General features: G+C 44.2%; 1 protein-coding gene across 3 annotated transcripts in view; it reads right to left on the bottom strand.

The window, feature by feature from the left end:
* Positions 1 to 23,111, bottom strand: part of Optix (optix) — a 50,074-nt gene extending 26,963 nt beyond the window's left edge. The window contains exon 1 of one of the 3 annotated variants that reach the window (XM_011069292.2): positions 21,589 to 23,111. In XM_011069292.2, the coding sequence (XP_011067594.1) occupies positions 21,589 to 22,217 (629 nt within the window). In that variant the 5' untranslated portion in view covers positions 22,218 to 23,111. The remainder of the gene's footprint in view (positions 1 to 21,588) is intronic. The other 2 variants (XM_011069291.2, XM_011069293.2) reach the window with 2 other exon arrangements.
* Positions 23,112 to 25,482: the final 2,371 nt, after the last annotated feature.

Genomic DNA, 25,482 nt, shown 5'->3' with positions numbered 1-25,482 from the left:
AACCTCGTTTATTTTGTGCCCTCGTCAATTCATACCGGTGTTAATTAATATATCGATCAAGATATATTGGGGATACACTGTCGAGGTGGTGACTTGGTCGTCTCACCTTGACGGCGGAAGAACCACGTCGTCACCACGAATCGAAACCGAAGAGCACAACTTGCTGCGCGCGCTGATTCTTATCCGGCTAATAAATAGCCCGGGACATGACTACAATGTTTCGTGACAAGTTAATCACGTGGCGTAGGACCAATCCATGTGAGTGGAATGAGTGGAAGAGGGAGTGAGCTATGAGAAGTGACCGCGGGGTTGCGCGATGGATGAATCCACAGAAACCGCACATATTTATGTAAATGCGCGCGAACCGTCTATTCGTGTGTGTGTGTGTCTGTACCTCTTCTAACGCTCTTTGTTTTACAAATACGGCACTCGCCGACTGCCGACTGCCGACTGCCGACACCGTGCATCGTTGTTCACCGCGGCCATCTTTGTTTGTGATGACTCGGCGACTAGTTGTGCCGGCAACCACGTCGATCATCAGCCCCTGATTGGCATACGATTAACATTAATCATGTGGGCCGTGCCCCGATTCGATACGGAATAACTTTCAGCCGGTATTACCGTTAATATATTTAAAGTGCACAGGATTACAATATCTCCGGCAATTAGCGCACACGTAAGCAATCTGCATCTCGTTGACAGGCGATGGTGAGAGGGGATGGTGAGAGTGTATTTCGATCGAAGAAAACTGGATCAGAGAGAACACTAGCTTTCAAAATTAATTATTCATTCTTATAAAAAAATATACGGTATAGTACATATAAATTAAACGGATATAAAATGTATGTGTAAAATCTGTCAATTATATAAAAATTCGACGATTCTTATATAATAATTTCTGTAATAAAAAGAGAAACGTATCATTAGATACGTAGAATTCTCTACTGAATCCAAACATTTCTTTCAGCAACATTCCATTCAGCAACATCTCTGTTTTTATACTTGTCTACGTGTATTTATCAATTAACGTTACCCATAAGACTGGTTTTTATTAGTCGGAGTCGCGGGAACGTGTGTGACGAGGTCGCTCCAGCGCTTAAAGCTTAAAACTATCCTCTTACTCGATCACACACCCCACCCACGCTGTGCCCCACGTAGATCCCAGGTTATATTTGTATTCCTTGATGCTTCAGCCACGGCACGGGGTTGGATTAGCGCAAATGGTAATCCCGTAGGCAAAGCGCGGCATTACACGCGGTAGCTACGGTGTGTTTTTACAACGGGGACACGTTAACACCCCGCGTCACTTGTTTCGTGTTTGCTCGCTCGTTTGATCTTTAAGCGCGCTTCATTTGACGCTTATTTGCCTTGCGACAGCGGCGCGTGTGCCCCATCTCGCGCCGCTACTCTACGTCCGCGAGTAGCAACACGCTGGCCTCTGAGTCTGAGATTTCTCAGCTCGTTTGCTGGAGGGAACTGGAGGGAACTGGAGGGAACTGGGAAAGGGAATGGCGAAAGAGGAAAAGTCGAAGGGACTGATTCCGATTACATACAACGAGCTGCTCCTTGTACTCCGCAAGTCGAGCATATTTCGTTCGCACACCTTCATTGTTTCGACATTTTATTCTTCTAATGCGCGATTGAAGTTTACGACGAAATATTAAACGAAAATGTGGAGAATTTGATAAAATGTTCGTAGAATGGAATACGACCCGTAGAAAGGATTCAGTATGAATATAGTGTAGTTGTGACATTTTATGCGCCCCGATATATATCTCCCGCTACCATATGGCCATCGTTCAATAAGCTCCTTTTAATTTGATCAAGTGCTAAGATGTTCAACACTGCATCAATGCCATTCTCGTCAATCCAGCGCATATCGAGAGATTATCATACTTCCAACCTCGCACCACGTAATGCTCAAAGTGTGCCATTCAATTTTTGACGAGATACCTCGAAGGTTGCTGAAGGAAAACTGATCATCTCAAGATGTGTCTGTGTACATTGTGTCTGCGTTTGTGTATGTGTCACGCGCGCGCGAGTGACGATTAATTCTTCCGTAACTTGCCGCCATCAGAAGGCGCGGATGTGAAAAATTTCGGACGGCCGGTAATGAGGCGCGTTCACAAAAGGGCCGCGTTCACGTCGGACGGCCACTGTCATTTGTTCTTGGATCCATGGTCATTTATCTGAACGCGGGCCCTGGGCTCGGCTTTTGTTGCACACCGTCAAAACAGCATCGCACAGCATTAACGACTCTCGTCCCTCTCGCGCACCACCCTCTATATGAACAGGGTAGTGGCTCGGCTTCACGGTGTCGGTCTGTAATGACATGTTCTTTGACAAATTTGGAGCCGATAGACACCCACGTTGCGTGACTCACGCAACAGTCGATCGTCGTATAGCTCATCGAAATTGTCTCGAGAATGATCACGCATTGATATGAAAGATTATTAGAATAGAGATATTCGTGAACTCATCGTTCGTTCAACCGATTATCTATCTTATCTTGATCTTATCTTGAAAAAAGAATGTAAAACGAAAATAGATAATAATCTCTATAATTATTACTGGCAATTCATGTTCTAACACATCGATCGAAAATAATTGATGTATGCGTTAGATGGAGCAAAATCGCGCGAGATACTGGAGAAATGTTAGCGCTTAAAGGCCATCGATAGATTAACGTGTGGCTTTGTGTAATCTATTAAACGTTATGTGCGTATTGATTGCACATTAGCACGTTATCGATAACATTGTTACGTGTCATTAAAAATTTACACAATCAATGTGCGCGCGCGCGTATGTTACGTACACGTGTCTGCCACTGGGTATCCAGAATTAACAGTTCGTGCAAACAGGAATATATTAATCGCGCTTACTTATTAATATGATATTACGCGAAATTATATCGTCGTAACTCATTCCGCGTAGTGATTTGTGTAGCGTCTAATGCATGATAATTATCGACCGTAGCTCCCCGCGCAATAAAAAGTACACGCACGCTTCTAACAGCTAATAATCTATGAGAGTCGTTAAGAATTCAGATTATGTATCGCGGCTTCTAATCACCGTTTACAGGTATCCATGACAGTCGGTATATTAATCAAACTATTTTTCCAATAAAAGAGAGAGTAGGATATATCGTAGTTCAGCTCGCTGTTATACTTCCCGATGTTTTGAACGGGTTATGGACTATATGGCTGATTATTATCTGCGTAACTAGATTTTAAACCAGTTTACCATTAGCAACGATCATCCATTGCAGCCTTGAATACACATATTTCTGAGTATTTATAAGCTACTGAAATAGATAAATTCTCAGTTACAAAGTCTAGCATCGGTATACTGAATATTTCATTTCATCACGTGGTAATTAGATCGGACAGTGTTTTTTATTTATAAAAATTGCTTTAGATAGATTTATAATAATTTCAATTAATAATTCAGTAAATAAATAACATGTAATAATATGCGGAATATGTAAAAGGTAGTCGTAGACTGATGAATGTGGGAACATCGTTGAGTGAGATATCGTTAAATAATTTTCTTTGCTAAGAAAAAATTAAAAATAAAAGTTTTGTTGTTAATGCGTTGTTTTCCTTTATAATAAGTATTAAATAAGTGAAATATAAAAGTAAATAAAATGTACCTTTTTTTTTAAACAACGACGCTGCATTATAAGATTCCGGCTGAATTGAGAATCTCTGAATATCATATCAGGATATTCAAGTAGAACCGATGATTTTCGACAATCACAGTTGACAGCACCACCCATCGAGACAGCCGCGGGTACTATTAGCATCCCGAGACAATTGACCGCCGCGGGTCACGACAGTACGAGAAACCTGCTGAATTTATCGTAATTTTATGTATGGCACAATCAGCGGGCTCGATGGCGGATAAAAAGGAAAGCGAAGCGGCAATGATTTACTGCCCTTTAAGAACGCTACCATAGAGGCGATGCTGGACCACAGCAGTGGAGGTTACGCGTTTCCGACGCAGCGCATTGAAAGCGATACCTTGGGATGCATTCTTAAAACAGACATCATTTGGAGGCGCGGCGGAGAGGCTTACGAAACCGGTTTTGTATTTAGTTCAGCGATGCGTTTTTGATGACTCATATTAATTTGTTTATTTATAACAATGCAAAGGTATCACCGGTGAGACTCACCGGTTGTGTTGTTGTAAAATCTAAACTTAATAATTATTATATTAGGTGTTGGAATTAATTCGTAGCGTTTTTTAATGAAAGAATGTTATTTATTTCACATGAGCATTAAAAAATACATTAATGAAAGTACTTCCCATCACTTGTAAAACGCTACGAATTAATTCCAACACCTAATACAATATATGCAGAGTATAAATCTCTGAGCGAAACTAACTCTGTTACTTTTCAATTTTCGAGACGACCGCGTGATAATTACCGTTCTAGTTCCAAACTGATAAAGTTAATAAGCGGCGACATTGCATAGTGGCGCGTTGGTATGATTAACCGTTGTTATCCGCGCGCGAGATGTGTGTACTTTGGAGCAAATGGAAACTCGACGGGTGTTATTAAGACATTGATCGTCGGAACGATTATAGCTACCTAACTTTCACACGTAGGTACTCTCGACGGTACAGCCCGCGGCGAGCAAGCAAGCGAGCGAGCGAACGCGACGCCGCGACCGCGATGAGCGAATTAGGTGCCTTAAAGAGCGCTGATTGCCTCACTGTGAGATCGATGCGAGATTTTCTAAGACCATTACTGCAGCGTACGGTGTACATCACGGCACGGCATCGGAGGCTTTGTTTTTGTGGGGGCAAGTAAGATGAATGACGAGAGGATTAATCGTCTCGACCGAGGCGGGGACGGCAGAAACCACCGTGGCTCTAAAACTGTAAGCGTCGCTTCGCGAGCATGTAACTGGTAATCGGTTGCGCACGTAGTTAAGTAATTTATGCGTCATGCAATCACGGATCTGCTACGGATTGAGTACGGCGGTGAAAAAAAAAAATCGAGAAGCTTGATCTACGAGATTTACTACCTCTCGTACTCGGTCTGGTGAAGATATGAAAGCTCTCTCTCTCTCTCACACACACACACACACACACACACACACACACACACACACACACACACACACACACACAGAGCAAATGTCTGCTCCATAGACGCTCAGCGTCTAAGTAAAAGTTTTCTCGTTATACATCGAACGAGGATACAGAAGATTCATGCAGCAACATTGCAACGTTCCAGCAATATTGTAGTAACATTGCAAATGTTGCAAGCTTGTGTGCTTGCACAGTATGCTGTATGGGGAACGTGTCCACAACCTGATTATTAAAATTTAGATAAAATATTCCGTCAAGTTTCTCTGAGTGATCGTTTTTTTCTAAACTAAAATTATAGAAAGAAATCGATAGCTTTGAATTGAAGGTAATACTGAGTTAGGGATGTGTAAAGTATAGACAAGGCGACAGATTTATCATATACATATATCCGTCCCTGAACGAAGATCAGCTGGTGGCTTTACCTAACGATCGGAAACGATCTCGCGGCTCTTATGACTCGACTCGACGGCTGACTGGTGTATGCGGTGCAAAGACCCGGTATACTTTGTAACCTCATATACCGTGGCTAATTGACACGCGAGGTGTAGGGTATCGCGTCGTGCAGGCGACGATAATCTGGGAAACATTCACAGTCCCTGCATTATACTTTATAATGGTAGTCGGGTGGAAAAAAACTCGAATGAGGAATCGACGCCGACATTCAATTTTCTTGCTGGATTGATGGCGCAGTCGACGTGGAGGAGGTGAGAGGAGACGACGGAGGAGGGAAGGTATCGCGAAGGGAGGAACGCGAGGGAGAAACGCCGCGCCGTCGAGCGGCGGAAAAAGTCGTCCTGGTGGGTTGTAACCACCTCCTCTCGGAACTCTTTTATGCCACGCGAGCTGAACGATCGGTTCTTAATGAAGACGTATTATGTTGTTGTCGAGGACGTATCATTTAATGCACGAGCTGTTAATTCGCTATTTCATAACTCGCTCGTTTTACCTTATACTGTACCTTACACTCCGAGGACTTATTCTTATAATATTTGCGCGTGATCGCAAGTGATTTTACATTTAGTAGAAGGCGATTACGACCAGTGTCAATGTTAATATGCAATAATGTGCGTAAAAAGGATCATTGCATTACGTACAATGTTGCATGCTAAATTATCAAGTACTATCGAGCAATATTTTTTTTCTTCAGTCGCGCAGATTCTCATTTCGAGAATTTCTCCAAGTGTTATATTCGTCACGGTCGCGACGACGGATGTGATTTCGCGCGAAAATACTTAAATCGTGTTCAGAGTTGGGGAAACAAGTGCCATGAGTTACGTCACGCGGGTGTCGAGAATTTCAGAGTTGATACGTCGCTTTTGGCGGATGGGGGAGATAGAGAGAGAGAGAGAGAGGGAGGGAGGGAGAGAGGGAGAAGTCCCCAAGGCGGGACGAATGAGATATGTGGTAGGCGGGAAAAAAACAAAGCGCTCTCTTGGAGGACCACCGTGGAATCGAGTGTTACTTGTCTTCGCCGCCACATCGAGCGTCCCCGCGGGCGCACTTGGAGTGCGCCGGTCGAGAGGGGGGTGAAACGGTCAAATCGATACAGTGTTTTGTTTTAAGTGACGCTAAAAGGGTCTGACGAGACAAAACATCGGGGACACCCCCCCCCTCGTCGATGTCGTGCTGTCGGTGAAATTTCCGTGGCGCGCCATCTTGCCATTTGTCCGCTATCTCCGCAGGGTGTTTGCGCTTAGACAAATTGCATCGAACCCTCGTTTCTTGCGCCGGGACAGAAACGTAACATTCGTAAACGCGTGTCTCCCAAAAGAGACAATTATGACTCCGATATTATCGTTCGGGGATTTGTATTGGATTAATGAAATTACGTGAATTACGTGGGACTTAGCAAATGCGTGGGAGCGAATGCGGCTTGTAACAGTCGATATAAAAGGCCAATCGAAATCAACAGTATTTACGCGTAACGATAACAATTTTCATTGAAGGAAGGAAGGAAGGGAAAAAAAAAGAATCGCAACCACGTTTGAACGTCGTACAATATTTTCCAAACGAGCGGCCGTCATTTGGAAAACACAAAGTACCAACAGCGGTCTCTCTGTTAATAAATATGCGCGGTTTTGCGAAGCGTTCGCCGGAGACCTGTACGGGGCGCGTCGCTCCGCGTTTCCTCCCCGGACCCGGACAGCCGAGCGGACGCATTACATCGTTGATAAGTTTTTTCAATTCGCGAACGTTAAAAAACAAACGCGTTGCCTTCGGTGCCGGTTGGTCGCGCGGGCGGTCGATCAAAGCGCCGGCATTGTGACGAGAAACACGAATTCCTGGTCTGGAAACGAGTGTTTTAACAACGCCAACTCCCCCTCTGTCTCCCTGCACATCCCCTTCCCCCGTAGCTCCGCTCGTGTCGCTGTTCCCCGACTCACCACCACTCCCCCCCCCCCTTCTCCCCCGCTCCCCTCGGTGCCCGGGCACGGCTCTCAAAATCTATTTTCATCGGCGGACAGATGTAACTTCGCTCTCTCGTGGCAGCGACGCGTGCATCGATCGTCAGATGTCTCTCGCCCACCTCCCCTGCATACGCTCTCTCTTCAATCTGCAGTCAATTGTTTCCAGCTAAACTGTTTGCCTTTCAGTCGGCACCCTTTTGCCGCGCAGCGCCGTCTATTTGCCCCGTTAAATGCGGCGTGCTTTCGAGACGCACTGAATTTTCGACGCGAAACGTCGAGACGTTGGATCTCTCATCGTGGAGACTTGACGAAAGAGAGAAAGCGGAAAGGGATGCGAGAGAGAGAGAGAGAGAGAGAGAGAGCCTTACTCGGTTCGTGCACGGTATAATGATCCAATAATTGATGTCGCGATTAGATGTCGGATAGTTGGAACGCATAATTTCCGTCGCAGCATCTGTGTCCGAATGAAAGACAATCTATTTTATATAAAATTGTTATTCGTCCCCAAGAGTAGCACGGAATCGTTTGTAATATGGATAGACGTACAACAGGTAATGTTCTCAGCCAGCCGGGATGATTCGTCTTGCTAATATTAAAAAACTGCCTAGCCCTTCGGCCTCGGCCGTCGCCAAGACGATTAGGTTGTCGCGCGGGATTCGATTACGACCGGATCTCGTCCCGGCGAGTTTAGTTTATTTTTACGCCATCGAGTACGCGCTTCTCTCTCTCTCTCTCTCTTTTTTTCTTTAGTCGCAATCACGGACACGATGAAATTAAGACGCCACCGCGTCTTATAGGTTTTCAATTCGAAAACAATTAATCACCACCGCCTCCCGCGCGCCCGTACCTTATCCGGTAACGGCTTAATTATAAAACAATCATACTCGGTCGGGGTACCGGTACGCGTAAAAGGCGATCGAGCGCCCTCCGTGGAATATGTGCTAAATCATCTACAGGTCGTTTGTTAGCAGGTATCGGGACCTTTTCCTGGTATAACTACCCACCGTGAGTGCACGAAATGAGAGACGATACCTTTTCGACGATACATCGACAGAGTAATCTGCCCTCGTCTCTCTCTCTCTCTCTCCCAATTCACTTCAACGAGTCTATAAAGTCACATGGATCGTATCTTCTAAGTGAATAAATCGTGAGAATTTTATTCATCTTTGATTATAATTATGCTTCTGGCATTAGATACATATAAAACATGCTATAAAGAATTTTGCAATAGTAGAGGATTTTGCGTATAATATTGTCTATTTTGTTAAAATCGATTTAAATATTTGAATTAAATTATTTGTTTTTAGGCTATCGAGAGAGATTAAAACGCGTCAGTAGATACAAAATTATTTTGGGCAGGTCGTTGCTCCTCTCTGAAAATGTTCCCCGTGAAAACGATCCATTTTATGTGTTCTCGTACAATGACTCTTTCAATCGGCTTAAAAAGTGGCGATCCTGCACGAAAGTGAGCGAAAGGCGGGACGTAGTTTGTCGGGGAGGGAGAGGGCATCGAAAAATATCGGCCGATCGGTCGATTCGGTGGTGCGTTCTTCCCAAAGGTGGCCTGATGATCAGGACGATCGATATCTCCTGTCAATCTCCTCCTTTCATTTCTTTTACCCCAAAAACTTCCTCCCTCCCCCCGTTCGCCGTGCTCGCTTCGTCGTGGCTTCATTCATGCTCCAGGAATTCCTTCTGTTTACGAGTTCCCGAAGATCGCGGGCCTCCCTGGCCGCTAACCGTCTCGTGGTCAGATTGTCAGTCGCTTAATTAACCGTGAAACGAGCGTGGGGTAGCCGGACACCATAGACGGGACCGCAGGATGGTAGGACATTCGATACACCCTCCGAACTCTCGTGCAAGAGCAACCTTGCTGGAAGAACGTTGGACGAGAAAGAAAGAAAGAGAGAGAGAGAGTAGCGGGGTCGTTGGTTCTCTGTGAGGTAGTCCTTGGAAAACATCGTAGGTAGATACGCGTACCTGGTACTCTAACTAGGTAACCGGACACCCCGATCGCAGGCTGATGGAATTCTATATCGCACAGGTGGTAGTGGTTACGCACGAAAGTGCCTCCAGTGACAAAATGAATGTTCTCCTATCTTACTGCTAGAACGACATAATTCTGTGCGCGCACCGGAACATTGTGTTCGATTAATTATTTCTCGAACCAGAACCTTCCCTTCCGGCAAATGAAAATATTCGATTTATGTGTGCGTTAATTTAAGATCACTATCTCGCTTATTACTAGTGCGTGTATTATATATTGCACGATATATTGTACTTTATCCAGTTAAAATATTACATGTTCGGTATAAAAGTGAATGAAGTAATCAACCGGTATCGGTCACGTTTAATCAGTTTAATGTAACCATTTAAGGGATATCGCGCGACGTACAATTAGCTCTTGCACGTCACGCGATATCCCTTAAAATTACGACTGGTAATTCGCCGTAACAGTCATTAAAATTGCAAACTAGTAATTCACTAACGATCACTAAAAATCTCTATTGTGCAAAGTATAGTAGTTACATCAACGATGCTAATTGAACCGTAATTTCATTCGACGCATACCGACGATTCGTCGCGTATTCGATTTGTGCGTTTTGCATCACGCGCGCTCGTCATAACGACGCCGATCGTTCTCATACGCGTTTATTAGATTATTAAGGATCGAGCAGGTGGTGCGTAAAGGAGACGAGTCGCGGCGCGAATCAGACTCGCGTAGATCAATCTCGAATGTGAAGTCCGTGGGTGATAAATCTCGTATGGGTCGATATGCGTGCGTGCGCGAGCGCGAGCGCTCGTATCTCGATATCGTTAATTATCCGTCAGGGCCGCGTTGTTACGGGACGCGTGTAATGAGCGGTGTCAGGTGATCGAGGCTTCGTTTGAGAGCGTATCGGTTGGCGCCGAGGTCACGCCAGCGTGAGCCATCTTCGCGCGTCAACACCTTCCTGAGAACGCGCATCACAGGCATTGTAATCACCGCGTGTGATGTATCACGCTACATTAGACGTCCGTCGAGATGTTATCGTGCTTCTTTTTCTCGTGATCCATGCCGCGAGCGCGTACCGAGGTACCTACCCTAGATCGACAGCCGACAGTGAAATATGCGCGACGGTTGAGATGAAATTTTCACGACAGAGTCGATCTCGTACCGTCTTGCGTACGGAACGCATTCTCGTTCTCGTTGAATTCCTTTTTCACACGACGACATTGAATCTTACAATTGATCGAACGAACGTTGCTTCCACGGAATTTTAATTTAGAGCTATATATTAATTAAATCGATAATTAATCGATTTAATACAAATCTAATCTCAGTCGATCAAATCTAACGACCGAATTGCGTAATAATAACCAACGTCGTTGTGAGAGAAGCTGCAGATGCGGCGCGATGTTTAGCGCCTGTATGTGAAACGGGAAGAGACACGCAACCGCGCATTAACTCGGCACCGCGAGAGGGAAAGGGCGCGCTCACGATGGCATCTCATCGCAATATTTCATTGCCGGGTCCGGGAACAAAGCGTTGCGAGAGGGGTATCGGTTACCTCATGAGCCCCTATGAAAAGAGTACTCCACGAGTACTCTTTTCAACGCCTTCAACGATCCCTCCCTCCTCACGGAAACCCCCTTTTCTTTCTTTGCTCTCTCTCTCTCTCTTTCTCTCTCGTGTCTTCACCTCCTTTCCGTTCCTCCATGTTTCCTCCCGAGTTCCTCGGCAGTCCGCCTCGACGCGATCCTTCTTTTCAGCGCGCATAATACGCTCCTTTAGCCCCCTAATGAGCGGCAATTACTGTGTCTCTACGACTAACGATCAGTGACGATCGATGATCCCTCTCTCGCGCGGAGGGCCCCCGCGTGCACGCCCTCCGTGAACTGGCGACCATTTGTTCGGGAACGAAACAAAGCCGAGCCGGTAACGCGCGATAACACTTCGTTGGTGGAGGGATCGATGAAGTTGCAGCGCAGCATCTTTCTCCCTTCTCCTTGCCTCTCTCTCTCTCTCTCTCTCTCTCTTTCGCTCTCTGCACGCGTGTTCCGTGCGTGGAAAGTCGTTCTTGTATGTTCGTTGAAGAGGCGCTCGAAGCCAGCGGAATATTAATGAAATGACGATTGATGCCAGGTAACCTCTATGTGTCTGCAATTACTCGTTAAATAGGAGGATGATTATTAGTAGGTAAGTCTTAAAAGACGTCTGACACTTAACGGCTGTACTCTTATTGGTACTCGTGGTATACAGACAGGCTTGCGTTGGCTTCGACTGGACGCGTTGTACAAATGTACTATCAAGTTTTATAAATATGATATAATTCTCTTTGAGAAAAAAAACGTTTCTTTATATCTTATAACGTCTGTCGGCGTGACATAGAATATTTCCACTTGATCTTATTGTTCTATCCAATCTTCTCATTAAAAGACAACGTTGTACGCTTCTTCGTGTGTATGTTGTAATTCACGATCGTTAGGCCGAGGAATATTGCGACGCCGAGAACATATTGCTACACTCGACCGTAATTATGGCGGACTCATTTCGCCAGCCGAAGCATGAATGAGCACTCTCGATGAATGATCTCGCATTTACACGTTCAAGGCTGATCGAATTGTACCAACGAGACAATGGCTGGTTTCCGATTCATCCGAATGCAAATAATAATGTTTCGTTTGAATTTGAAATTCGCTTTCGTTCGTACTGTCCGATCAGGTAGGAGAGCGTGATAAATCTCGATCGCTGATTCACAATTACAGTGCTCGCGTTCACGAGAGCATCGATCGACCTCCCTTCCCCCTCCCCCATCCTTCCCCTCCCCTCCTCCTACTCTCGCCAATCGTTCAGATTAGCAGCCGTGGTAAAACGACAAAAATCCCGCGATAAAAACAAAATTTTATCGGAAACCTTCGGGCGAATCCGACGATTCTATTCGCGTATAATGTTATTTTCGTGTTTCCGTCGAATGATCGTATATCTCAAATATAGATCTGCGTCACGTGAGCAGGCGTGATGAGAACGCCGCGTGTCACGCCGTTGTCAATCTCGCTCTCGCTAGAAGCGGACAAAAGATCGGTCTGCAACTAGGAGCCTCCTTGACTGCCTTGACTGGAGTCGTGCTGAAGATACGAGGATCGGAGAGACCAAAGCGGCGTTGTGTTTGCGTGGAGAGACGTGTCGGACTCACGTCACCGGGCGATTTCGTGTACGAATCGATATCAACGTACGAATTAGTAGCTTGTGGTCCAATATCTCACCCTAATATTTCACCCCTAACTCCCCGTTGAGGGTCGCACACATACTCACTTGCCGTGGCAAGTAAGTGCCCCCCTTTCTCCCTTCCTATATATATGTGTGTGTGTGTGTGTGTGTGTGTGTGTATGTATGTCGAGAGAACCCCCACGGCGACGGCGTGAAAACAGGCATCCGCACGCTGCCGGTCCACTCCGGTGGACTCGTGAAACAAAAAGCGATCCCGGCGGAAACAAGTGACAGCTGGCCCGTGCACGTCAATTACCTATTTGTAACCTCTCGCCCCTTGCCATTTCATCTTTCCGGGGAGTCGCGTCTTGCGAACGCGTCTAATTATTTGCCGATGGACAGCCTCCGACGAAGGCTGGTTCCTTTGAGAAACTCGTCAGACCTCGGACGGAAATGTTCGCTGCAGACGAACGTTTGTTAGCGAAATACGGGTTAATCGTGCCGCACATCAAAGTGGATTGATAACAGCTTAAATTAACTAATGCCGACGTGTGCGGTATTTTAAATCGGCACGTGCCAGTAAACACGTTACGAATATAAGTACGACGTCTATTATGCATATCCCGTCCTTCGAATTAATCAGCGTCGAGTTTCAGGTCTCAGTCTCCTCCGCTCCTCGCGAGAACTCGACTGAGTACGCCGCTGAGCGATTTTGCCGAGCACTTAATTACGTCCCGACACTTTCCGCGTCCTTATTAAATCCCCGTTTTCTCTCTTTCTCTTCTTCCCCCTTCTTCGTCTCTCCTCGTCGCTTTTCAGCGATCGCATTCGCGAGATCGCGAATGCAGAATGTCCCGTCGGTGCGATGCCGTCGCGCTCGACCGCCATCAATCACGTTACCTCGTAACAACCCCTTGACAAAAAGCTGCCACGCGAATTGCGCGACCACCCCGAGGGGTGATACCTATGGCGGTAATACCCGAGTTCTTTTTCATCGCTTCCTGAATATCGCTCAGAATGTCGAAATACGGAATCATTAGTAACCGTCTCGCGCGCGCGCGCGCGATCTCAGGCCGCGATTCCGTCCATCTCGCTCCTCGTCTCTCCGTTCCTCCTCGAAGCGGCCCCAGCAATCTATCACGAAGGGCTCGTGCGAGCAGGTGTCATGGCAGTCTGGCCGCTAATGATCCTGGACATCCAACGTGGAATTAATCATTGCCTTTGTCTCTACTGCTTTTTGCCCGCTACGCGGCCCGCTTGCCGCGGCTTTTTGGCGGTTCTCTCTCTCTTTCTCTCGACGAATCGCGTGTTCCCCGCTCTTTGGTTATTATCGTCGTTAATTCGCCGACCAATGCTCCTCAGGCCCGGTGCCTCTCGATGACGAGCGCTGCTTTTCGGTAGGATCATCATCGATTCGATTACTAACGACACACATAGAGCGACCACGCCGGCGAGATAATTAATTGATTACACCGTACACGAAATGATTTTTTAATGCTGGCCAGCCCCCGTAATGTGGCTCGCACTCTGACACGTGTTAATTCTTTTTAATACATTCCACATCCACTCCGCGTCGAATCGTGGTAATATTAAATTTACGCGTAACGTAACGTTTGAAACTGACAGAAATCTAATAGACATTGTTGGTGGCCTTAATGTTTCCCGTCTGAGACTCAAAAGGTTAAGTTGATTTAATAAAAGTCTCAAATGGCGGAGGCAGCATTATTTATAGACACGACATGTTCACGCGGCTTTGTCGCTGTGTTTTGTCGCAACGACCACGGAAAATCGAACGGTTCGCGAGAGCCTCTCGTTGCACCTCTCTCGCTTATGTGGGGGGATTATGATTTTTCTCTCTCGTAAAAATATCCCGCGCTGTAATTTTCTCACGCTGGCGCTTTCCGAAACGGGAATTCCACCTGATTCGTCGTCGTACATCTGTTGTCCATCTGCGGGCGGACATTCCCGAAGACTCGCACGGCCACGGAACATTTTTCGCGGTGCGGAAGATTGCGCAACGCGATGACATCCGCGTCTTTTTCCATATTCCTTTCTCGTTTAAGGTCATCAAGATAACGGCGGTACCGCACTGAGTGACACTTGACCGTGACTCGAAGAAGAAGGTACCGGAAGGCATGTAATAATGATTCGAAAGGACGTGCATCTCGCACACCGGGGAGACTTCACGCGACCATAAATCCTGCCGCCGTCTTTTCTGGACGCTGATTTAAGTTTTATGCAAAAATCTTCGCGCTTCCTCCAGGTGTCTACCGAGAAATTATTTCCCGAGGCGACACGTTGTTTAACCAAACATCAATCCCCATGATAGAACGAATGGATAAATCTTTACGGTAATATTTTCTCTCTCAAGAGAAATGCATACTTAATTTTCCGTGCCTTCTCCGAAAGAAAGATATGTGTAGAAGTAAATAATATTTTATTTGAAAAGAGGAATCGCGCAAGCAGCAAGTGAAAGCGAATAATGATGTGATTCGCAGCGTCCTATTGCTACAAAGTACAAATCTTGTTAAACAAGAAAAAAATGCGCGCGTGTGGAAGCGTATCCCTTCCATCGTTCGTAATCATTTGAATGGGGGGGAAAAAAAAAGAAAAAAAAAAAAGATCGCAGTCGGGGTCTCGCCGTTCACAAAGGAAGGAAGTAACCGGCATCGCGAATCCTGATGGAAGAGAACAAGTCCAGAGGGTTGGGGTGGGGTGGAGAGAGGGAGTGATAGTGGTGTAGCGACGAGAGGTGGCAACGCAGACGGGATTCTGCGTGGAAACGCAAACAGCGCGGGTCTCTAATACACCGGGGACTTTATCAAAATCTGATAACTTCAGAGGCGAAGGCAACGCCGAAAGAGGAGAGTCGGGAACACGCTCGAGCTAAGCCACCCCCGAAAAGCTGGCAACGCGGAGGGTTGCCGAGGTGGTTATATTCCCTCTCCCTCTCCCCCTTATACCCTGCCTGGCCGTAGACGCCCCTTAGGAAGCCTCGAGTCTCGCGTTCAGGCTCCGAGTTCCCTTGGACGTAACGCAAACCAGTACGTCTGTATATTCGCGCGAGGATTTCTGCGAGTACGTATCTCTCCGATTCCGAATATGTTTACGAGTTCCCGTTTAAATCCCCCACGTTCTGCATAATTAATAGCAACGTGCGGTCCTACGAACGTACCGAAATTGATAACGAGATTTGCAACGTGAGCCTAATAAAGGATAGCTAACAATTGAAAGAGTCACACTTTGGACGCGTCATCCTTCAAACAGCGATTACTCGATCAGCATCAGTTCCGTAATTGATTGTTCCGTAATTGACCGGATGCGGATCTTCTTCAACTTATATCTTCACTATTCACGTTCTATCGCAAAACGCGAGGGAACGCGTTTCATCCCGCCGCGGCCACGCCGGGTGGAAACGTACCCATTCCATTCTCTCGTCCCCGTAATATATAGCTCTTACATACACCCACACAAGGATATTTTCACACACGTAATCGTGTCGGCCTGGTATCCACACAGACACGCGAGTATGCTACGTGCAAGCGCGGAGATTGCTCCGGGGCTTTCGGGGTTGAGCATATTGAATAACTCGCTCGCTGGACCGCGAAAATATACCGCGAGGCTGGCAGTATGCGGATCGACGTTTCTGAAAGGACCTTCCAGGATCCTCGGGGCGGGCACCGTATCCTGTCTACGTGTCTACCTAACCCACCCTGGGTCAGGACGACGACGACGACGACGACGACGACGACGACGACGACGAGTACGAGTACGCAGTATAGTAGATTCGCCCTGGCTTCAGAACGCCCCTATGTGTCAGAACTGAAAATACACCACGGAAGGAATTTCGTTATGACGCGACGGGAGCTGCTACGTTCTTCGTGAGCGCCGACACGTGACGAAAATGAAACATTTGGGACGCGCATCTTGAGGATGCCCTTGCATCTCGCTCTCTCACCCCAAAACGCGGCGACACAAACGACGACTTGGATGGTAATAATCCTAGAAGCGTGTCTAAATTGGCGATTTGACGTAAATCGACGCAGCGTTAACGCAGTGAGAAACGATCAGAAACAGAAATATATTTTATATAAATTTTGGTATTGCCGATTATCGAAATATAAAAACGGCAGCATATGAAATTTTTGATACGGAATGTACTTATTTACTAGGATTTTACAGTCTGATCGTTGGCGGATTTTATCAATCGGGAATTAAGCTCTTTACAATGCACGCAGGATGCCCTCCTCGTCGATGTTGTTCAGAATTCATAATTCGCGAATAAAAAGGGAATTGCCTAAAAGAGTGGAAAGTACGGCTGATAGATGGAAAAATGATAAAAAAGCCGCTATTTTTTTGTGGATTACATTATTCAGCGTTTCGGAACTAACAACGATTGTAACAAACTGCGTTATCCAGTGATGCAAAATATCTCTTATGAATTTTTTAATGGTATGCTTTTTTCCGCGTCGCGGCTAATGAACGCTACCTGTACTCGGTGACCGAGTTATTAAATATTGGAAGCACGTAACAAAAAGCGCAAAAACCCATTTCGATATAAATATGAATTGGATGTGGAGAAAAATTACAGGGAAAAGTCCTCTATATAATGCTAGAGATAATTGAATAAAGCGTATAAATTTATCCAAAATAAAAAATTATCACAGTTCGGTTTTTGCGCGCTCGCACGCAGACACAATTATTAATTCTGCATAATAGAAATATTATAAATTATTAATTATCTTATATTTCCTGTAATTATTTATTTATATTATTTCTCCATGATATGGTTAGTAATTAGTAATTGCCAATACTGTTAATAACAAATAATATTAATTGTTAATAATGACAGATTATGATACTATGACTAAGAATAATGCGAGGAGGATTTGCGTTTAGAGAAAAGTGTAGACACCAGCCTATGTTATAACAACGATAATCTCTATTTCTTAAATATTCTGAAACAATAACATATTGTTCGCGGATATAGATTCCGTGTCGAATTCCGTACGCATGTTGATGTTTTTGAAAGGAGATGCGGGAATCTCGAAAGGCTTTCTATCTTCCTATGTCTATCTAGATGTACACAACCGAGAACTCTCCGTCCCGAGATTCGATGGATTACGTGCAGGAAAATGTGGCTCGGGGCCAGACACGGAATGTCATTACGTCGGGTAACGATAGGTACGTCGCAGCCATTGTTGGATTGCTTCAGTTGAGAACATAGAGCCGTGTGTGACTAGCATAAGCGATCTTTTCCTTCTTTTTTTCAACCATTTTGCATTGTTTAAATAACGATGGTAAAATAACATACTGAATTTTGCCGTCATGTTAATGTTAGACTTCCTTGAATTATTCCTTTTGTTTCTTATTCTAACAACAATAATAGTTGTTATAATAGTGTACATTCGAACATTGTTTCCTCGATTGGTGGAAATTTAATTAACATTTCGATGACATTCTCAAGAAAATTGCTGTTTACATTTTATAATCGTTAGACGTATATTTAAATGTTTTGAGGAATTATTTCATAAATTCACATAAGAGATAACGTTATCTTCCAACATAATAATATTACATATGTATGTACGTATGAAATATGCGTATAGCAGTATTTCTAGTTGCGCGATTTATCATCACATACAAAGAAATTCTGGCACAGTTTTCATTCGATCTTATCGCGTTGCATAATTTGAAAGAATTATGCAATATTATGTTCCGCTTAATAAATCTTGTGTTACGCATATTTTCTCGCGACGGCAAAGCAACAACCAAACACGAGAACACGATCTGTTTTACCGTCGTGATGACGTAACTACAGTTCTATACTTACGGTGATTATGTGGCAGAGTTATATAAACATTTTCCTGCATTTTTCATAATCGCCGTGTGATCGCCATACGACGGTTTAGAGACAATGTACGTATTTCGAACGTATAATCTTTACTCGCTGCGCGAGCTCATCAAGATCAATTAGAGCAGTATGGTCGAGCCATCGTCGTCCGTTAACGATATATCAATTACAGCGTTAGACGTAGGTAATGACTATTAATGACTTCATTCAGAGCGCAATAATTACATGATGTACGTCCGCGCACTTGGGGACAGATCTAGGTCGACGCTATTTTCCACAAGAGGATGACAGTTTTATCGTGTTCGGGTTATCGACACATTCATCCTGATTTACGATTGAAATAACGCACCAATGAAATAATGCGAAATGAATTAGCACTTTTAATCTGCCAGAATATTGCGTGTTACTAGCAAGATCGTGATTAGTTATTGATACGAGATACTGGCAAACATGTTTCTTAACAATTTTTTAGCAATCGAACGATACAAATTGATCCTTGGGACGACAAAAAATATCGAGAGCGACGGCTTTAATTATTTTTAGTTGCGTATACATTGAGAATTTTTTATCATTTCGCGTTAGACGAATGCTTTTTCGTATCGATTTTTAGTTCTATGTAAAAAGACGCTAGAAGAGTACAGGTGTTTTGTTTTTTTGAACCTGAAAGCCATCTAATTAACTTTCAATGTCATTTAGATGGTACGTTAGATAAATATCTTTTTCCCGAGGTGTAGAATCAAAAGCGCGATGCGCATTTGGTAATATCGCACATGCAAGGTCGCGTGTTTGAGATGCGGAAAGTTGTCTAGGATCCCCGTGGAAGCAACAGCAAAAATGTTCGGGTAGGTCTTCCAAGAACTCATAAATTACCGGGAGCAACATCCGGTGTTCGCGCGTGGAGACTACTCTAGGTTTCCTAACGAGAGAGAAGGAGGATGTGCAGCTCATGGCATAGAAAACCTACCTCAAGTTTCCCTTTTATAGGCAAATAATGGCAGCGTCGGGCGATAAATAGCCGAACAATACGACTGGCAGACCGTTACCTGCTCGCGACGGAACAGCTCGTATCGAATCGAATTGACAGGTGGTAATTCCCAACGAAGACTACTTCCGTTTTTCTATCGTCTACACGTTGAGGCGATGATCCCCTAATAATGACCAGCCGTGATTCAGAGATGGAATTTATCCCTTTTACTACCCTTATATTACTTGGACGCATCATTTTTCTTTTTTTTTCTTTGCGAAGGTGACGATATTTTGTTACACGATCTCTTGAATATTAAATGTCCTCGTTAAACATCTTCATCTATCGTCGCAGAATTGTGATCGATTGCTGAATCGAAGAGATATTTGAAAAAATAAATCAGAGTATAGCCAGTAATGGGCCAGTAATCAGATCCTTAGTCAGTATCAGTTATCATACAATTTTCCTGCTACAGCCTGCTTTATTTTTTTTATTAGAATAAATTATGTATATTAGCGTAACGAGTATATGAACTGTTTTGAATAAAAGATTACTTTTTTCACACACTGTATTTTTTTTTTACCATAAATATTGACCTATGGCAAACTCATTTTGTCTCGAAACTCTTATTTTAAAAACATATAATTAATCAGAAGATATAATTTCATATAACAAGAGGTAAAAAAGGTGTATATGTGAGATATCTCCTTCATTTTTTTGCACAAAGACGAAGAGAGCAAGAATCTGAGACTGATTCTAATGTTATTTTAAAGCTATCGTGAACTTCAACATTCGAGTATATCGCCATATGAAGGGATAGAGAAAGAGAGAGTGAATGAGTGGGGGGAGAGGAGAGAGAGCGCAATGTCAAAACACAATTTGAAAGACGTAATTCGAAAATCGTCGTTCGCCCGACGGCAGCGACCCTCCGTCGGACGTCAAAATGAAATTATGCGACCCTCCACAACGGGGACCTTGGGGCAGGCACAAAGGCTCGTTTGCCGAGGACACAGTACAACAATCTGTCTAAAGGGACCTAAACCACTAATCGTTTCGCGATTAACTTCCATTAAACGCTACTTAATGAACAAAACTTTCCTTCTATATCGTGACCAACCGCAGACGATCTCCAAGACGTTCTTATATGTGAATTAAGTTTCTCGTTTTAACCTCACTGAGTACTCCGTTCGCGTGATATTTTAATAAAATGATTGCTTCGATAAGAAGATTTACGATAATCGACAAAATGTGTTTTCACAGTGTAACGTAATCATTTATTAGTATAGTATAATTTTACGAGTATTATATTGCGGTATTCGCGAAACGAATGATGGTACAGCACAAACGATTTTTCAGTAACCTACACCGACGAAATATGTCTTCCATATGGGTTCATTGTTTAGCCACGTGTTAGCCAGTGAAATGGAGAATACTTTCTCTCTTCTGGAAAATTTTTTTAGTGTTTACTTTTTCAAATTGCAATCAGTCTTTGTTCGCTGTATCATTCAAGAAATCGCACGTGCATATTTTAACGTTAAATAATTATATTCCCGTAGGGTGTTGCTATAATGATAATCCAGTACTTTCAGTATCGCGGATTCAACAATTTGCACTGTTATTAATGAACCGACGCTCTCGTAAGAGTACGCGAGTATATGTACGAGTATTGGTGAGAACTGTTTGTTGATTTAGTGCGTATTTAACGTCATTGAAGGAGATTTGAACGCGAATACCAGATATCGAGTGGAACATATGAAATATTTCATTGTTCGGAAAAGTAAATATATTCTATTAGCCTATTAAAGATAATATAAATATGTATAACATTCCATCGCATTTAAATAAAGCGTACTTCATTAGAACCCGTATGTATTGATCTATTTATTCTGTGAAAAGAGAATTTTGCAATTTGAACGGGTTTAACTATTCGGAATTTGGCAAGCTGTTTGACAGAATCGTGGAATGGAAGCGTGATTTTGATCCGGACGATTATCAATCAGTCTGTCTCAGCAGTCTGTCCTTTCGAATGAAGGAAAAGACAGGGAAGAATACGATTAGTTTTACGACACACCTGTTTTTCGCTGCAGCAGCGCGATCCCTCTGCCTCCTATTCTTGAACCAATTTCCAACTTGCGTCGGCGTGAGTCCCGTCGCGGCGGCCAGCTCCCTCTTCTTTCCCGGATTCGGATAAGGATCCTGGAGGTACCATTCTCGGAGCAGCGATCTGGTTCTTTCTTTGAAGCAATGCGTCTTCTGTTCGCCATCCCAGATTGTTCTCGGCAATGGGAATTTCTTCCTTACGCGATATTTGTCCACGGGTCCTAGCGGCCGGCCGCGAAGTTTTTCGGCCTCCTGGTAATGTGCCTCTAGCCACATGGCTTGTAATTTACCGTGAGAGTCCTTGGTGAACTTGTGCCTCTCAAGTATAGCGTAAAGCTCCCGATAATGACCCGAGTGAAACGCCACAATGGCTCGCGCTCTGAGAACAGCCTCGCTCTGGTTCAGTTCCTGAATATTGGGATGAGCGACCGGAAGGCTCCATAGGAACCTGGCCAGCCTCTCGATGTCGCCGCTTTCTTCTAAGGTCTCGCAAACCGTTGCCACTTGACTGACGGAGAAAGATAGAGTTGGCAAAGCAAGATAGGGACAAGGTACAAGCGGACCGTTCGCGTTTGGCGGCGTGGTCCCAGCGGCGGACATCTTCCCGAAACGGTGATCCTCTCGCGATACACCAATTTTGACTTAGCTTGTTTTCTTGGAGTATTAATGTCACCCGGATTTGTCGCGGTTCAGGAAACACGCGGCTCCGATTTATGTTTGCTCTTGGACCTTCTCATGATTCGTCAGAGTCAGCACAGGCAGTATGTGCGTTCATTACAAATGGACGTGACGTCACTGGATAATTATCCACTTCACTATTGACACCACCAAATTTCCAAGTTCGAATGTATAAACAAAATTAGGTGTTATGACATCTGGAGAGAGACACGACAAGTTGTAATCTCTTACGAGGCGAGAGAATTGCCCGAAGAACGACCGCCTCTGTTTCCGCAGGTACTAAATTCTGAAAGCCCACATTGGTGATTCTCTCCCTCCCTTTCTCTCTCTCTCTCTCTCTCTCTCTCTCTCTCTCTCTCTCTCTCTCGCGCGCGCGCGCGCACGTCGCGACACGTCACTGATTAATTTCGAAACAATTCCCGAGAAGCGGCACGTGACAACGTCCGAATCGGAGCAGGTACGCGTTGCGAAGAACTCCGATGCCCATTGAAGATCGCTGTCAGGTGGGTTCGCGCGACCGTTCTCCAGGTCGCTCAGGTAACACCCACTAGGCCAGGCGGCGCGCTGACGTTCTTCCACGTCGTGGGGATATCACGCGAGGCCGCTGTTGCCTGGATCGTATCGGATAGCAAACTGGTTTCGTTTACAAGCCGGCATCTCGGCACCGGCCCTACCCAGCATGATACGTTTGTACGCCCGTTGCAACCGGGCTGTCTCGCTGGCGCTCTAGACCTACCTCTACCTCTCTGTCTCGCTACTTCCACCACCGTCCGATCTTACCGTAGAGGTACGAGCAAGAAAAGAGACGGCGATAGATGGCATCGGGGGGTCCAATGCACAGACCACGCCTACCAAGTACACCGGGATTGGCCGGATCCCATCCACGTAGCCATGGTAACCTTTCTTCGTCCTTCCGTTAGGCAGCATAGGGAGCTACGGTTGTGTCGGTTAATTATCCCTTCCACGTATAGCCGGGCCGGTTATATGATCCCCACCGTGAACGTTCTTCCACCACTATCGTCGCCCGCGGGCACCTCTCACGCCTTCCCCTCTCTGACAGGCGGAAAGGAAGCGAGACGAAGAAAGAGAGATAGAGAGAGAGAGAAAGAGCGATCGATGTACCTTGCAAAATGTGGGACGGAGAGGTTGGTAGCCGTTCACGATCGTAGAGGGGAGAAACGACATGATCCCATGAGCTGCTGCTGTTCCTGCCGCCGTGACGCCACTGCTGCTGTTGCTTCTGTTGCTGTGATCTCGCGACGAACTGTTTTCGACGTTGGACTCTCTGTATCCAAGTGATAGCTGGATAAGATTGATAGGCTGCCAACCATCCGCTCTCAGAGACTAGCACGTTTACGTATTTCGCTTGCTTTTAGTTTATTCTTTAGTGCGAATTTCTTCATGTTTCGTTCACTGATTTTGCTCTTTCGTTATATTCAATATCAAGCTGGTAAATATTTTATCTGATATCACTGTACTATCTATTCTTGTATGACGATTCACAGAGGACATTTCGTTATTACAAATTAACAAATTAATTATCAGAAACAATCCTTTATTTCTATCTCTATTTAGAAATGAGTTATAGTTTAGAAATAAAAATATTTAATATTTTCGTTGATTGATTAGAAAGAGAATATTCAACTCTTTCAAAATGCAGCCTCGTTAAGATGGCACGGCCATTGCTAAAGTATGACATACAACTTTCGTATGGAGAAGCCTTATATTTATAATCGAGTGGATCTCATATCTCAGACAAAGCGGCGACAGAAGTTAGAGTATTGAAGAATCTCGAGGGCGCGCGACGGCGCCGAAGGCGTCTCCGTTTTATCGAACGCGCAGCCACCACAGAAGTCTTAGTCCTGTAGTAGATATTCTGATTTTATTCTACTTCTCGGTCGTTTCAATATAACCCAGCGAATTTCATTTTAAACCTACAATCCATATACTGTGAATTCTAATAATTTGTTATGTGTACGAACTCTGGTGCGCAGAAAAGGATCCACAACTCTGGATCACAAATAAGAAAATTGTCCTAAAGTAGTTTAAAGGTTACCTGAAAACTTTTTTACAAGAAAAGTTTGAACTTTAACAGCGTAACTGAAATTTTAATAACTTTTATCATAGAAATTTAAATTTATTTCTTAAATAAAAATTATATATAATTTTTTAAAATATTCGTACTTAAAAAAATCAATATTTAGATCCTTTCAATTTATTATGATGTTAAAACGTTAAAATATATATTTTCGTGCTCCTGTTATTCAAATTGAAAGCGAGTACCATATAATATCTCTTGATGACACATTTCGGTGCGAATAATAATCACTTCAGGGTTTAATGTATCCACAAGCAACAAGCGCGACTGTTAAATCTCTTGATCGATTTGTAATAATGAAAAAGTAAACGTGGTTTCACCGTGGCGGATGACTCCTTCCGATTGCTCTCGTTTATGTTACCTCAACGACCGTTCCGTTACACGACCGGCAACCGACAACGATTGCGATTGGTCAGGGTTAAATCGGATTACGGAACGAGCGGGATTATCTCGAGTTTTTCGAAAGACACCATCTATCCGCGATTATCGTAGTTCATGGAATGTGTTTTCGTATTTTCTCCCGTCACAATCCGTCATTCATCCGTCTATATTCGACGTATGTTGTTCCTAAACCTGCAGTATTTTAAAAAGAATTAATATTTTAATACTTGCAACAACATTCTCCTATTATCTATTTTATCTGAAATTTCATTGAGATCACAGACGTTTATGCCTATCGAATTTATATTGTATTCTTTTTCTGTTATATATATTTTTTATTTTTGTCCTATTTTGTTGTGCATTTCACTAAAAAGTTTATTATTGTCTTTCGTAAATTAATATTCTGAATGTTCTGAATAGATTTTTTCCTACTTCAGCATGCGTCTATTGCAAACATCGGTGTGATTGAAAATATTTTATTGTGTCAACCACGCGGCTTTTTTTTTAAACTCGCATGTTACACTTATTCCATATTTAGAGAGTGCAGTTTATTTGCATGGTCATAACTACATATTGGTGGATCTATATCGCGAGTCATCAGTATAGTGTCGCGTTTCAGTAGAGATTTATCAACAATATTCGAAGTATCGAAAATTGCAACGCTACGAAGGATCAGGTATGACATTTCGAGCAAACCTGAACTAAAAT

Source organism: Acromyrmex echinatior, chromosome 6 (assembly GCF_024713525.1).
Source record: "Acromyrmex echinatior isolate Ae372 chromosome 6, ASM2471352v2, whole genome shotgun sequence".
NCBI classification, from domain to species: Eukaryota; Metazoa; Arthropoda; class Insecta; order Hymenoptera; family Formicidae; genus Acromyrmex; species Acromyrmex echinatior.
The sequence above is the reverse complement of the archived record's forward strand: the minus strand, read 5'-3'. Positions and strand labels throughout refer to the sequence as shown.